The 17,682-nt window shown below is 37.9% G+C and overlaps 1 protein-coding gene across 2 annotated transcripts in view; it reads left to right on the top strand.

Annotated features, from left to right (window-relative positions):
• Positions 1-9,750: 9,750 nt before the first annotated feature.
• Positions 9,751-17,682, top strand: part of LOC126856440 (hemicentin-2-like) — a 93,172-nt gene continuing 85,240 nt past the window's right edge. Inside the window, exons 1-2 of one of the 2 annotated variants that reach the window (XM_050604926.1) lie at positions 9,751-10,580; positions 10,760-11,997. In XM_050604926.1, the coding sequence (XP_050460883.1) occupies positions 11,865-11,997 (133 nt within the window). In that variant the 5' untranslated portion in view covers positions 9,751-10,580; positions 10,760-11,864. The remainder of the gene's footprint in view (positions 10,581-10,759; positions 11,998-17,682) is intronic. The other variant, XM_050604927.1, reaches the window with a different exon arrangement.

Raw genomic sequence — 17,682 nt, forward strand, 5'->3', positions numbered from 1 at the left:
TAAACACGTATCAAAGAAAAATGTTTAGGAAATCAATTGCCAGTTTGAAAGAAAGATTGGAATATATTTGACCTTTTGATTCTTTTAACGTTTGTGCATATATATATTCATTGTTTAATACAAGGACAATTCGGCGCAACGTAACATTAAAACGGAGACGCGATTAAAGCCGGAGATATTACGGCAATTATAAATTTCGGCCGCATCAATATTCATTTTAGCAAATAACGATAGCATAAGATCTATTTTATAGCGGCCGATAAATCCTCTATATTGATCAATATGGCGCCATCGGTCTCGCATTAAATAACAATATTTACGATCAAATGTACCGCGACAATAAAGATTAAACAATCGAAATGGGCAGGCCGAGGAAGCCTTTATCTCTCATTCAAAATTTCGAAAGCCAAATTGCGAAGCGCGCGCGGCCCCCGCGCTATTAATGCGCGTACGTATATAATCTATAAATCGTATGTGTTTAATGAATTTTTCATTAATATCGGCAATTCAATCTGCAAATAGAGCCGGGGCTCGTTTTGTCGTGTGGCACAATTCAAATTTATAACTCGCCTCCCTGCGCTCTGACGTATCGTGTACACCGCATTGGTTGTTTGCACGCATTGGATGCGTGTACGAATATTATACGTACGCTTTTGACTACGTGAGCTTTCGATGTCGTATCCATTATATTGCGGTGCTTGGCCGTCATAAAAAATATTGACGATTTTTATCGTGGGTGTCTCTCTGACGACAGAAGGGAACCGGGGAATGCACGTCTACTAATTGGGGAAAATAAAAAGAAATAGATAAATGGCCATAATAAAATATCCATTATCGCTGTTGATCAGTTTTTGTTAAATCTTTTGTTTATATTATTTACGAGTCTTATATTCCCGCTCATATCTTTTTAACGTGCTATAAAAAGCTACGCGCGCAATTTTAACTAAATTTAAATTTTTAATAAATATTTTTATTAGTTTTGTTTCTAAAGTAAGTTAATTATATTATTTTACAATTATGTTGGAATATTTTTGAACAAAAAGAACGTTTTCTACAAAATTTATTAGAAATCATTAAATTAAGAAAATTTTTTTGTCACGTCATCATAATATAACTTTGAAAAGACTTTATTCTTATACTGTAGGTTATATATTATCGTGGTATAATACTCGCATAGGATTATTGTTGTATTAATCGCACGTTATGAGATGCAAGCAATTTTCGTGCTTGCAGGATAATCTTGCCAACTTAAGCAATTACACACAAAGGGTAAAATTAACCGCGTGTCATCCTCGCCTTAATTAAATTACTTCCCTAAGATTAATCACTTTCTCTACATCTTCTACACTGCTTAATACATCATCTTAGCTAATTCGAAGTCTTAAATGATGTTCATTGTTAAATAAAGATCGCTTTATATTAAGCATAAAGAAAAACCGTCAGTTGTACTTTTCTGATTAAAAGATCGGAAAGATGAAAAATCTATAATAATAATATTATCTCAAAAATAAAGCTATGTCTTTATAAATAATTATTAATTAAAAAAATGTAGAGTAAAACGTCAATTAAATGAAATTTGACTAAATTGGTTTTTGGATAAAAGTTTTCTGAAATTATCTTTTAGTAATTAAGAGAACAATATATTGCATGCTTAAAATTGGATATATAAAACTGAATTTATTAATATCTAGCTATATAATAATAGTTATACAATAATATCTTGCTATGTAATAAAAGATCAATATAAAAAGAGATTTTATTATCTGTCTTTTTTTTCTCTCTTATTTTCTTTATAATATATCTGACCGAGTTATATTGCTTATTCTGATTAATTAATATATATAATCAAATCTAGTTGACTAGAATATAAAACAATGTTACGAAGGATTATTCATACGCCATCAATGAATCTATAGTGCTTTGTATACCGGTGCCCATCGTGCGTATTCGCAATTTTTTTTTACGCGATCCTGCTTCTCGCTGAACTGGCGAAATATCCAGCCAAAACCATGAGCTACGATCGCGCACGGTGTTTATGACATTGGCTCGTCGATGACAATTTATTATTACGAGCGGTCACTGCCATTGCGTGTAATCTGTGTCACGTTTTACAATTTACCGGTCATCTCTCTCTCTCTCTCTCTCTCTCTCTCTTAGTTTCTCTCTCTCTTTCTCTTTAATTTTCTCTATCTCTCTTTCTGCGCCAAAATCCCTTCCATTCCAACTTTCAATGCCCGGCGGCGAAACATGGCTCTCGCGTATAAGCGCAAACCCTTTAATTACGCTTTTATCTGATGTATAACGTAATGATGTTGCAAGTGGAATCGCGATGTATAACGCGGCCAATGCGATGCTTGGTCGTGCGCGGGGATAATCGTATGTGACACGCGGGCGCGTGTAACGCGAGCCTCGAGGCGATGAAACGGGCGAGAAGAGGGCGACGTGTCGAAATTAAGGGTTCTCGCGAGATCCAGAAGCGACGACGAAACAAACCCCTTTATCGGTCGCCAACCAGACGTGTGTATGCTTTGGCCTAATGGCGAAATGAACATTTTCAGGATCTCGTGCTGGAATTAACTCGGAAATCGGTTATGTGTTCATCCTGTTGAGTAAAGAAAGATTACGTTACGTTAGAGTACAATATCTGATTGACGGAAACATTTCTGTTTCGGCTTGTATACATGACGCGTTGTTTACGAGCTTTTAATCGTTCACTCAAAGCCAAAGAAAATTGACCCTGAGAAATTGTATCTGTATCGCAACATTTATGAGGGTAATGTTGATACAAAAGTAGCAAAAATTTATATTAGTAGACAGTTAAAATGACATTAAAATAAACTTCTGGGAAATTTGACAGCTCTATATTTGAAAAAAACTTGATAACATAAATACTTATTTCATACGAATATTAAATATCGGTGACGATGCAATTATCAGTTGATCATCAATTTGTACTGTTTTATAATAAGATATAAAAATTGACGTACCGGTGATGTATAATATATATTTAGTTTTGTGCTATTATTTATTGTTTTTTATTTTAGATAATAATATTTCTATCAACTAATAAAAAATTCGTAATTAATGTATGTGTAGTCGATATATAATCGATATTTTATATCATTCAGTATTAATAATATGCAGCTTTGTAGTTAATTCAATAATATGCATTAGTTACATATATTAAATTAATCTCATTTCATATGAATCGCAATTTATAAAAATTCTCATATCAAGAATATCTTTATTTTGCATTGCTTAATAAAAAAAATATTGGAGTATCAAACAAAATTTTTCTAATAAAACAGTCGTGTTTTTCTTGTTTCAAGTTGTTCTCCCTTATATTTTCTTATCTTATTTCTTGTATCTTTGCGTTAAGCTCCGTAACAGGTGTAACTCATGTGCCGCAATATTGTGTCTCCGTACCAAGCTAAAAAAGTTGTTGAGAACGTAACTATTTTTTTATTCTAATAAATTTAACTTTGTCGTTATTCTCATGTTTTTTGTTTTTCATAATAAAAAAATCGGTTTACATTTTTACGTTTCAAAATATTTTGTTTGTCACTCTCGGATATCATTTTTAACAACAACAGCAGTTGTAAAATAGAATAACAAAAAATATAAAACTTTGCCCATACACATAAATATACTTTTCTATAAATTTAAAATAAAATAAAAATTTCAGCTTTAAGATATGTGTCTGCAAGATAATTCTGTATAAAAAAGGTATTTACTATATTTTGAACGATTTTCATTTAATCATTTCCAATGTTTTCCCGAGATACTTATATATTAAATATATTAAATATGAGTGAATTAGCGTTATAAATAATATCGCTTTAGATTGTTGATCAAGAACAATGTCCCAATAAGAACGGCTGACAATATGCTTCTAATTTTCACATTACCGTTTTATCATTGTGGCGTAATACTATTGGGCCCGCAAGAAATAACTGTGCACGAGTATTGATCGCTCTCGCTATACCTGGAAGAACCAATAACTGCTGCTCACCACTGGTTGAATGACCACACAATCTAAAATATTTTATTTTTTTATTCCTTATCTGACTCCATTTCTTGCTCTTTCTGTCGTGGAAAAAGTGCAATATTATTTATCTTAATTACTTATTTTAGTTATAAGAAACAGTATATATGAAGCTGGTAAAAAAAAATTTTTTTTCTCCCTTTTAGATTTATCTAATTTTTATTTTTACAAGAAAAAAATATTTTTTTTTTTAGATAATTTTATCGTTTCCCACGGTTTTTCAATCAGACATGTGTAGAAAAATTTTACAAAACGTTTGCATATGTCGGACATGTGTCGTCAATGGTATTGGCTTTGGTTTTACGGAAGGACTGCTCCATACGAAACTGATTCTTCTGCAGTCTCTACAAATCCTTCAGTTCAGAAGAAATCTTTCCCGCTTACGTTTCTCCTGATCTCTGTTTTCCCGGCGTGGTAACAAGGACAAGTCGTTCCTCGTTAAGAGGAAAGCCCTAAAAGTGAAGGGGTCTTGAAACGACCAATGAAGCCGGTATTCGCGAAATTCTTGGCGAAAGATCGCCTTTATTTTACCTTTTTCATACATTGTTTTCGACTCTTGCTTTTTTCCGTTTCTTTTCCGATCTCTATTTTATTAATCCGCCAACGTTTGTTTTTCCAATGTAGATACATGCTGATTACTTTGTTTTGCAACAGTACCAAACATATTTCAAAAGCTTTTTGGTAAAAATAATATCAGTAAAATCTATATATAATTAAACTTGAAAATAAATTCGCTTAAAATAAAATCCCTCTGGGAATTGGACCCGTTCCACGAATGTGCGATGTATTGTGTCGACCGGTATTTATCAACACGATAGCTTTCTCGAATTTATATTTTCCAAGAAAAAACAAATTACCCGTCAAGAGCAAAGCCAGATAGAATGCGCGACGCATATGAAGTACGCGTACTTGGCAGTTCTGCCTTTTCTTCGTAAAAATGCGAAGGCCGTGTCGGAGGCGGGATAAAGGTGTGAAGACTGCGTGATTTTCGTTCATCGGACAACGCGTCATCTGCATAATGCGTAGTTTGTCCATGGGGTTCCCATGTGAAGCGGCGCTGCAGGTGTAACGGAGATGCAGATTTCGCTTCGTGCGAAAGACGTGATATTCGTAGCACGCCCTGTCGTTCATTATCGCTGCCCGGACACGTTTTTTTTTTCTCGTGAGACGATCGCGGCATCTCCTGCTTTTCGCACCTTTTTGGCAGGCCCCTTTCGCCGTAGGTTATTCAAACAAAAGAGTGGACGCTCAAATATTTCAGGTCAATCGCGCGATAGTAATCTCGGCATGCCAGAGAACCGGTAAAAGATGACGGACATTGAATTTTTTATTTTGATATCGAAATGTAAATTATATTGCGTGATAGACTAGCGGTTTTTCTTTATAAATATTAGATTAATAAATAATTATATAATGGTTGGTCTAAAGTTGCGGCCAGTAGTTTTTAAGAGTTACGGCTAAAATATAAATCATAAAGCTGCAATAAATTTTGATGTATGAGGTTTTTCGGCGAAAACGAAAACTCACACTAGCATACGGCGGCTAGTGTCGGAAGTGATATCCCAGGGAAACGTGGCGTAGGTTGATGTTAAACTTGATTTCGGCTTGGCGAAAGTTCGCTCGAGAGTTTGCTACTTCTCTAGGAGTAATTCATAACTTTTACCACGGCCCAGTTCAATAACGTTCGTTCTACTAGCGGTTCATACTGATAATTCATTTTAAAACAGCTCATAACTAAAAGCCAAAGGAATACAGCGTCCGAGAACATTCAGCGCTAAATCAGAAAACTTGCGAACGCAAAAGGCGGGAATCTCGTAAAATTGCATTAGGGTAGTCATTTTCCTTTTCTGATTGCGGCCGAGGGGATTCTAGAAATTGCACGGAGTAATGGATATTCAAGAACGCTGGCTTATTAGCCTCGACATACCTGGTCCCCTGCAAGTTAAGAAAAACTTTGTCCGTCTGTAATTGCGGAAATCCGCGGCGATTCGTCTATTCGAGAAATAGACGATTTCTCTCGTCTATTTCTTTTTCCATTGATCGTTCTGGAATGAAGGTGGAGAAATCGCATAGCGAGATACAAACAACGGACAATGTGTCCGATGAACGGAGAAGGAGGGGAAGGAGGGACAGAATTTTCCTCTCCGACGAAAGACGGCGTGGTGTGTTCCGGCGATCGTAATAACTATTTTCTCCCAACCGTAGAACGCCATCCACTTCGCGTAAACACCAGCATAAATTCCGAAGCCCTCCCTGTTCGTCTGCCGCGTTACATTCCGACCGTCTCGCACCACCGTTAACCGTTACGGGACCATCGAGGTGTTTCTCACCCTCTACTTAGCCATCCCACTCGTTTCTTTCGATCGAAACAAACGAACGAATTTTCCATTTCCTCGATAGATTTTGCCGATAATGGCGACAATAGTAGAAATAGCGAGAGCCATTAGTCCGGTGATTAATGATGCGCTTATGATCGAACAGGAGCTCGATATTCGCCTCTTCAGTTTGCTACGGGGAAGATTTTAGGAATCTGGATTCTTTCACCGCATTCATGGATGAAAAGGGCGATATTATTGTGACTCTGCGAAAATCGCAGTAATAAGGGACACAGGACCATCATTATTCACTCGGATGTCTTAGCGGGCGAGTGATTTGCGAGCACAATAGATGGTGGGAGGCGAAATGCCGAGGCGAATGTCGAGATTATTTGTTAAGCGGCACGATAAGAGCACATGGCTAAATCGCGCGACGCTTCTATGCGAAATGCATACGACTTGAATGGGCATTTCGTCGTGTGTTCTCACCGTTTACAAAAATCTCCACAATCACAAAGATCAAGGAAAACGCTGCATTCTTTCTATGCTGTTTTCTATGTTTTGCTATATTTTTTACATGCTCTTTATGCGGTAATATTTTTTTTTTTTTTTTATCATTAACGCGCGAATAGTTGTAGAATATTAGTAAGTCTAACAGAATATTTAAATAAAGTTACGAGTAATTATTACAACAGAAATAAGATGGCATATCAAAAGAGAACGAGGCAGCAACTGGCAAACGTATTATTTATAAACTCAACATAAATGAAAAAACTCTGTAGAAACATAAACAACAAAAAAGAGAAACATGTTGGGGAGAAAGATATTTTTTTCTCGGTTGTATATCGATTATTTTCGCCGTCGTCATTAAAGCAGGAATTAAACGAGTTATCAAAGCATCGGTGGAGCGTGCAATTAAGATATTCCAAATTGGAGTTCGCCGCTCTCTCAAATTCCGCGGTATAATCGATTGCCTTTGTAGCACCTGTCAAACGACGACGTAAAACCCGATTTTCGGATTACGCGATCGTATTGAGAGATACGAGAGCGTCGGTGGTCGTCGGGAAGACGAGTAGGAGGACGATGTGACTGACAGGCTTCATGGTTTATTCGACAAGTCGAAGAGTACATAGGGAAGCCTATAACATCGTATCCAGCTTACGCTTTGGGTTAACAGCCTGGGTGTCCGACGATGTACCGACATGATGCATGACGCGGTGTCGAGTTCCAATTCGCCGGGCATCCATGAAAGCAGGCTCTGTGCTTGATGTAAAATATCGGCGATTCGGGATGAAACGAAGCGCGCGCATCGAGCCCTCGTGTGTGCACGTAGTAGATGAGGACCGCCGATTGCGTCTCTTTGAACGATTACCTTTAACTCGATACGTAAATGAACGGTTTTTACGGCCAGCTAACACGTGCACACATTGTGTTAATACGATAAATATTGCGTTATAGATGATTGAGTGCGATGGGAAATAAAGAAAGAAATATATTAGCGATTTCAACAAAAATTGAGGGCACAATAATTCTATAAATATTTATTTTCTTTAAAATAAAAAGCTATAATATATATTTTGTATAATGTATTGTGATTATGTCAAAAATGTTCAAATTTTAATTGTTTTTACTTTTACAATTAGTTAGATATTCTCCGTATTCTGTATCTCTTGAAATATTTTTAGCTTGGCCAGGGCGTCTTCGATCAATGACCCGAGAATCGAATTCCGTTTCACTACGCTTCATGAGATTGATCGGAAACCAGTCTGTCTCTTAAATAATATTTTTATTATTGTCTAAATACAGTGGCAAAAACGCACAACGCTGGTTTACATATTACCGGTAATGCAATATTTATTTGCGCATATGTTAGATAAATGTTGCAATTTTATCAAGAACGCGAAACACACACACACACACACACACACTAACTGAGCAAATAGTAATATCCATCAATTATGTTTGACTTCGAATATCGATCTAATTAAAACGCATAAATGTTATTAAATATTATTTATTATTGTATATAAATTTACTATGCCCTTACGTGGAATAAAATATCATTCGATGTGATCATTGATCACATTTTAATTTATCGATTAATAATATAGTAATAAATTGTTGAGAGATTAGTGCGACATTCCTCACTTATCAATCAATCATGTTAGTTATCAATGATTTTTATGCAATTAAATTTTCTATTACTTGCAACGAGTGCAAGTAATAGAATATTTTGGACACAATAAAAGTTTTATTAAATATTGCAAGGCGTGATTGATAATTACAAGAATTAAATTATTCTGACTAATATGATTAGTATTCAACATTAATAAAAGATTGATATTCAAATTCATTGTTAAAAGATTAAATAAAAAACAAGTTTGAAAATAAGAAAATAACGATATATATTGGATACTGCTTATATAGAGGCATGCTTAGATATTCAAAGCGGATTTAGGAAAGATACCTTCCCGTAGATACCTTACTCGAGGATTAGGAAGTGATTTGCAGGCGATTGCCGATAGCGATGGAAACACGAAAGCCGGAATTTATCGTGATTGGAGCGAGTTCTCGTAGAGAGAGTCATGAAGCTTCGAGGGCGGTTATCTCGTGCATGCACTAGGTACGCATGAACTATCAGTTTTCATGAACACACTCCGCGTGACGTAAGTACGTGTGTGCTCTTATTTTACGAAGACATATTTATCGTTATATGCACAGTATCTTTTTTCAACAAGTGCACACAGAGTTTTCGGATAAATTCGCATAAATTCTTCTATAAATTCAGCGGAAATAAAGTTTCAAAATTTCACATAATAAATAATTATGGCAAACGTAGTCAGCTGTTTGACAAGTTATTTTCCGACAGATTTAATTAAAAACTATTTGTCTATTTTTTGAAATAAAATTTATGCTCCGAGAGCAGTTTGATTCTTCGACTCACAAGAATTTCCCCTCTCTTCTCTCTCCCACCGTGAAGCCTCATTAGAATTAGTAAGAGCGTAACGACCCTGGCATTCCGTCCCACCGCCAACTTTTGTCCCATCGAAAATCTTACGTTCACGCATCCGCGCCTGGACCGCGCGGCGATTACGGCGACTCATTAGCCGCGCCGGTAAATCATAGTCGTTCTCCGCGATATAGACGGAGACGGTAGGAACGCGTGTGTATGTGTAAAAATGTGTGCGTGTGTGTGTGGGAGTTTCAGAGAGAAACGCGCGAGATAGTGCAAGCGGCAGAGGAGGATGGCAGGGACGACGGGGTCCAGGACGGGACGCACGGCGCGAGCGTGCCCGAAGATGACCGAGCGTGAACGGAGCGAGCCGAAACGACTCGCGAGGGTTCCTCGCGATATTCAATGGCTTCAGTACCGAGCCGCCACGAGTCAGGGCTCGATGTGGCTTCGTCGCGGGGGAGATTTGTCGCCGGTGCGTTTCACGTCGATACGCGCGACGCGAGTGATTCATGAATCAAAATCGGAGCGAGAACGCACGGTGTCATCGTCAGCTGATCGATCGACGATTGCGCGCTTTGCAAGTGCCGATCGATGATCCGGGAGTTACGATCCGCGAGAAACGCGATGTCATAATCGCATTTCGCCGATATTTAAACGCGATTCCCTAAAATTTAATTGGACGTGAGTGAATTTCGCACGCTTGTTTCTTCGATCGTAACGTCGTTTCACGTTGTCAATTTTTTTTATGCTACTTTTGACCTCTTTGATATTCGCACACACATAAGATCGTTTTTCGCGAGTGCAATGCCCTAACGCACGTGCTTGTTCGGTGCATTGCCGCGGGGCTGCGAGAGGGAAGAATTAGTGCGAAAAACCGAAGCTCTCGATCGCAAAAACGCGCTGTGCTCCAAGTAAATACCACAAATCTGGTAGCTGTGTGCAGACTGTGTCCGGTTATAACCGGTCGTTCCATTACAGCCGAAACTATTCTTCGCACTTGAATTGATACGTCGATATCGATACGTCGATATCGATACGTCGATCGTGATTAACTTGGTCCGCAATTTCATACGCACGCGCTCGATATTTCGTTGCTACTTGACGAGGTCAACGTATCGGAACGTAAGAGTGAAATATAACGGCGTAAAGTACAATCGGAGTAGTGTGGCAAAACGTCGATTTGTTCTACGATCGATAAGCGTCAGCGTTTCGAAATTTCCGACATTCCCATCACCTCAATAGCCAGCAAGACGAAAAGAGCTTCGTAATTTATCATCGTAATTTATCAGAAAAAGGCTTTGATTAAACAGTTTTATTTCTCATTCAATCACACCCGCGTATTAGGAGAAATTGAAATAATTTTTTTTCTCCAAATTCTTTTTCCGCATTACATTTTTTTCATTTTTAAATAATATTGCATGTATACTTGATTGGATGTTGCAGAAGAGAAAATACGGTCACGTAGGAAACAAGCGCCGCAGTGTAAATCCTCCAAGTGTTTCGAAAATTTATCAGACTTGCAACCTAGTTGCGCTTGGACGTATATCGTACTGAAGTTTCGACAGCCGGAATTTCAGAGACAAGTCAAATCTACTTTGCAAGTTTAGTCGCGACCCGGCGAATATTTTATTCCATTCCGCGGAGGTTTACCGCGCGATCGAACGCATTAGTGGGAATCGCGACAGGGTATCGAGACGGAAAAGCTCGAAATCCGAAGAAAGCGGCCTTGGAGTGGAGCTGCAATCCTGCTACAGACAATAAAACTATTATCGTCACTCAGAGAAGCTGTCGGAAGAAACTTCGCTCCGTTACGTATTTCGTTTATCCGGGAAAATCCAACGATCATCCGCTCCTTCGACGCACATGCGTGAAATTCTACAGCAACGACTAAATTTACCTAACGCAGAGGAACGCATCGTTTATAATATAAAAAATAAAACAGAACGATAACAAAACAAACGAAATAAAATTTCAACTATTCGCATCCTCCATTTTGAGAATCGCATTGCGCGTCGATCGGAAAATCTGCTGGAGAGATCAATTGAATGCGCTTAAGTCGTACAGTGGAGAGTTGCTTTAATCAGGAAGGAAAGATCTCTCACGAGATAAGGAGAATGGAGATTATGGCGAGAGATTATTAAGATGAGAAACACCGAACGGTCGTAACATACGTCGTTAGAGGTCCCGTATCTTGTTCTTGGAAGGCTCGAAAGACAAATAGTCGTCTCATTAAATGACGACAGATACGTGAGCGACAAGACAGATAGGGGGACGGCTCGTATCGGTTCACGTCGACGGCAGCAACGAAACGACGACGAGGAAAGGCGGACGATGTGGACGGCGGCGCAATGCAGCAGCAGCAGCAGCAGCAGCAGCAGAAGCAACAGCAACGACAACGGCAACGAGAGCGGCAACAGCGTCGGGGGTTGCAATTAGTGCCGGCTCGCTACGGCCGCGAGACTACGTAACGACTAAAGGAGGACGGAGGGTGCTACGCCGACCTCTAGGGGATCGAGGGTGTGTGTAGTGCGCGTGAAAGGGAGACAAAATGTGGTGGAGGTGGCGGTGGTGGAGTGTCGTGACGACGACGACGACGACAACGACGATGGTGGTGATGCTGGTCTTGGGAGCCGCTACGGCGTACTCGCCATCGGTGGAATTATCCGATCTCGATAAGCCAAGTGAGTAATGCGCCCCTTTACGTCACTAGTTAGGTACACTAGTGTTAGATATTTATACGTCAACAGTAAACCGATAGAATTTGTACAAGTATTGTGAGCGATATATATTATTCACTGTAAATCATGTTAAAAATTAATACCTATAAAAACGAAATACAAAATCTTGTTTTTCGAAATATTGATATTAATATTTTAAATCTTTTTGGATGGTGCTAGATAAGACAATATTTTTCTATATCGAAAGGATTGAGGTATCCGTGGCGGTTTCGCGTAGCTCGCGGGTCGAAGATCGTGACGCGACGAATTAAATCAAATCTTCACGGTCCCTCGTCACGAGGCTGTTGGGAACTTTAAACAGCGGATTATTACCGTCGACCTCATCCTCGAGGAAGTTTCGCTCGACCGCGTTCAGTTTCTCTCTTCCCCTCGTCGAAACTCGAGTACAGTGTTAGTCGATGAGGGGGATATAAATGGAAAGGTGCTTCTGAATATCATTAGCGGCGTTCTCCGATGTCTCATAATTAATCGGGCACTTTGCACCCGCCGAAACTGTCCTTGAAAACATCACGTCATCGTTGTGTGCATCACATATGCCGCGATGCTGTAACAACTGTGCTTAAAAATTAAAATAACGTGTACGACCATGTTATTTTATCGCGACAGTCGGATCTACAATGTAAATCATAATTATAGGAATTTTAATCCGACTGGGGTACGACCGCGCGAGGTCGATGCATATCATTAGCGATAGGAACATCGTTCCGTGATTAAAATCTCTCGCCCCATTACATACGTAGTCGTAATTGTATTCATCGGACGACACATATACGCGATTTTAAAAAAAGAAGGTAGAATAAAAGAAGCTTGAATTTTTTAAATAATTATTGAAATCTCTAATAATCTTTGACATTATTTGACATTATTTAAATTTGAAATAATTTTTGAATGTTTGAATTTGAAATTACCTTCGATTAACAAACTCTTATTTTTTTTAATAAAACAAGGAATTTTCTAAAAATACATTAGTTATGTCAATGCTATTATTATTAAAATACAAATTCTTCACAAATTACTCAAGCTTATAAACAATGTAATAAAGTAGTAAATGTCAAAGAGCATCTATACAAAAGGAAAGGACATCTAGTCTTGTCTAGTCTTGTTTGTGAACGATTCTAGTAATGTAATATATGATATAATAAACCTAAAAATACCATCATATTTCTCTACATTATCGATTACTTGGCATATTTAAAATAGCGACAGGAAGTCTTGTCGATTGATTATTAAAAAGAATACTATTATCATCTTTGACCTTATCGTATCGTATGTTATAATTATAATTATAATTATACATGGCGCTTTATAAATAATACGCGCTCCAAAAATTAATTTAGCACTCTGTAAGCCGATAAATGATAAAGAAAATTGTAAGACCAAAATGTCCAATCGATTCGAGGCACAGTAGAAGACTTAGGAAAGGGGATGACGGCTAAAATAGTTTAATTAAACCACGGCGCTAAGCGCCTTTTAAATTTATAGCCGTGCAATAAAAAGGCATGTTCCAAGTTAGGGATGCGAGGAGAAAAAAATTGGAGATTCAATAACAAAATTCGATCTCATTCGTACGGTCACGAAGACAAAAATAATATGACGCTGGTTTCGCACTTTTGAAATTCTTTTGAAAAAAATTCCCGATTTGTCCCGCCATTCATTCGTCACCGTTTCCGGTGTTTAAATATTATATAAATGCCAACGAGCATTTTCTCACGCGTATTTAATTCCATTAAGTATATGATATAGTTTAGAGCTTGCGTAATATCTTTTCAAACACTACGATATTTCCAACTCAAATCCCTTTTGACATTTTCGCAAATTTCAATTCTGATTTCCTCCATTTGCTTGCCAAGACAGTAACCTAACAGTTCATTATAGGAATATTTGGAAATATCCATATCATCTCATCGATGACATATTGGATGACTAGAGGGATTAATATTGCCCGCAATTGACAATCACCGGGTTTTCAATAATTATAGAAATTATTACAATAATTAACGAATATCTATATATATATAGGGAATAATGTATATGCTGATGCTTGAAAAATTGAACCAATTAAAATAATATTTTGGTGGGATTATTTCAACCGGGAAAATAAAGATATTATTGCGAAAAAGATAATGGCCAGATAAATATACATCGACATTAAATTCCATTCAGTGGATAAAAGGAATGAGCAGACAGTCCACCCTTAAGACTTAAGTAAGAAAAAACAAGCAAACTGTTGAGTAATCTTACTATTTTATAAAGAATTGCAATTGCGCATAACGAAAGAAAGAATAACAGAATCGCGATTCCATAAAGTTAAAATATCAAAATTCTTGGCTCTCAAATTATGCTGTTCTTTTGGAAGAGAAATCCTAAAATGTAGCTTTGCTTAAACAAAATTGAACACACGTATATATCGTTGCCGATGCGAATTTTCTCACGCGAGATATTGGCAAACGCAAATTAACGCAAGCCCCGGCTGATTCAAAGGCGGTTAATTACGATTGGAATTGCTCGACTTCGTTAAATAATTACTTGACAGCGTGGCGAAACGTCAGACCGCGCACGTTTTCATAAGGTTTGTCTGACTTCTACTTTTCAACAGGTGTTGCTGGCGGCAAAAGACAACCGACAAACGTGTACACGCGGTACATACGTAACTAACGTGTCGCGTTAATTAACGATGCTTTCACATTTATTTGCGCGGCATAAAATTAGATGCATTTACCTTGTTGCATTCTGCTATTGCGAGATAATAGCATTTGGTTTGCCTTTAATGAAGCTTATAATCCAACGCGCCAGAAAAGCGGCCAGTAAATATCAGTGAGAGATGTGCTTATTTTTATAATGTTGTGTTTTTTAATGTATACGGCGATACTTGAGACGTGCTATGTATTTGCAGTAAATAATTAGAACCACAACAACTGGACAAAAAAACAATTTTAGTGTGTGCGCGCGCATCATCGAAAAATGTACTTTGTACTATAAAGGGGATCTCTTTACGCGTCATGTTTTTATAAACAGACTGCACCGGAAAATGTAAACTAGAGCGCTTGAATGTAACCCGTAACGCGCGCGTCGGCTAACGTTTTAATAGAGATTGCATAACCGGGAATGCTTTCACCGGGCCACAATATATGGAAAATGTATTACAAAACATATCCGCGCTAAAAAATAAAACATCTACTTTTTGCACATAAACAAAGTTTTAAAAAATTCTAAATATTAATAGAAACAATTTAGAGCATAAAGTGCGAATACAAAGTTCTTTCCTAAATAATTTTTAGTTTCTCAAAATACGCAATGTTGAATTTTCTATTATCCTTATTTTTATTTTAGGGACAGAGAATTCTTAATTACAAGTTCAGTGCAATATGTACAGTCGCGAATTATTTATTCAATTGCTTAGAAATTCTGTGTATGTATATTAGGACAAAGTCTCTCACTAAATATCATATCTAAATCATCATCATGTTTGACAGTCAGAGCGCTTTCCAACGACAGCTTTCGAAATTACAGCTAACGGTTTTGTGGTAATTAATTTTTTTGCCAGCAAAGCCGAAAAGCGAGGGGCAATGACGAAATGATCACGAAATCGGTCTAATGGGTGGCCATTTGTCATTCTCCATCCAAGGTGGCATTGTGGAAAGGGTAAGAAGGACCCCTTATGTGCACGCCGTCGACCAAGACGATAATTTGCACGCGATTCTATTCGCCGCTATACACTTTCCGCGTCGCTGTATATAACTTAATGGAAACACACGGAACTCGCTCTAGAATTCAAAAATAACAGAACCTCGTAAAGCGAATACACGACAAGCTGGGCAAAACCCATTTTACCTGGCGATTACGATGTAATTACGAGAATCGCAGAAACGATGATTATTATTAACATAACGATACACATGCGATTTTATTTTCGGGCCGTCGTTAAAAAATGGTACCGTCTCTCTCTCTCTTTCCCTTGCCTCATGCTTACCTTCGTCGTATATCCTTGCGTAACAACCTTATCGAAATAATGACCGAGGTAAGGTAAAAGCAGCATTATCGCGCATCTAAAGCAAGGCGGAGACGATCAAGCGATGTAACATGTATGTTTCATACCTGACACGCGAATATTATCTCGAGTCTAATCCTAGGAAGATTAATTGGAATTGGCAGTGCACCTGTTATTCTTAGACGACCCACTGTATGCTAAAATAATATTACGTGCGCGCTGAAATCCGAAAGGACCAAAATGATAATCATTATACGATTTCGCTGGATAACCTCGTTCCGTCAGTGAAAAATTTGTGAAAAGATGATTAACGAACACAACGGTGAGAGATGATAAGATATACATTTTACCTGTCAAACTTTTTTTTTTTTTCTTGCGATTCGAATATAATAATTCAATGTGTCTGTTCGTGTGATAAAAAATATTAAGCTTTTGTTACTCGTCTAGAGAAAATTATACGAAGAATGTGGATAAATGCGAGAAATTATTGCAGTATCATATCTCTTTACCAACAGCAATGATTATTTGCACGCAATCTTAGTCTGCATTCGTTTGATTCATTCGTGAGCAGAGTTAGCATGGCATATTTCATCGTTGAGACTCTGTTATTTAAAATGCACTTATTCTAAGTACATTTTTATTTGTCATTAGGATATCTTTTATCTTTATTTTTATTTTGTGTAATAACAGTATTACTGATAAGAAAAATAAAATCTCTTACTAAGAGTCTCGTTTCACTGCATGTGATGAATCTATTTACACGAATTCACTGCCAGAGAATATTTTTATAAAACATGGAAATAAATGACATCACGCAAAGCTCGTTACGTTCCATGATAATTGCATATTGCAATCCACGTGAAAAGCGCTTGGTGCGCGATCAAGATACGGTGCGTGATATAAAATTTATTTGACGCGGCGCGGCGAGAATAAACCCAGACGTAATGTCACGAGTGTCTCATACGTCGTAATTCGCGCAATTCTGTCAAGAAACGACATATTTCATATTACTGTAATCCGCAGCGCAAGCCCAGCAACAATGGTTGTACGTACGCGCGTATTCCGAAACTACGTATTTCTCACGGGCCTTTCATATATGACGGCGAAAATTCAGGATATCGCTCCCGCGGGTCTCGTTCCGCAAAACTGCAGCGCGGGTAACGAGTGGATCCACTTCAATATGTCAATACTATGAGCTTAACTCGTGACTGGTGACGCGGAATTTCGATACGTTTTTACCGCCGTTGCGATAAAACTTAAAAAAAGTGCGGCGTACGCCGTAACAAATTTTTCACGCCTCGCGCAAACATATCGCGCGAAATTTATATTACGCCTCGAGTGCTTTAACTGAGAACTTGTTTTCGATGCATTTTTCTTTTCTTTTTTTTTTTTAAGTTTAAATTTAATTTGTCCGACGCGCCGTTAGCGATTACGTGCGATCAATTAATGCGTGCACACGTGAATGGAATTGGCGTGATGCAATTTGATCCAGCGTTGATCGCGAAGTCTTATACTCGGCAAAAGTATAAAAATGATCGCCATCGTAAAACGTCGCAGCTCTCGCGTTTCATCCTTTTTTTTTCATTTATCTGCAATTCATAGCTGTGCAGCGTTACGGTCTATCTCTCGTAAATATGACT

The sequence above is a fragment of the Cataglyphis hispanica genome, chromosome 18 (genome assembly GCF_021464435.1).
Source record: "Cataglyphis hispanica isolate Lineage 1 chromosome 18, ULB_Chis1_1.0, whole genome shotgun sequence".
Taxonomy (NCBI): Eukaryota; Metazoa; Arthropoda; class Insecta; order Hymenoptera; family Formicidae; genus Cataglyphis; species Cataglyphis hispanica.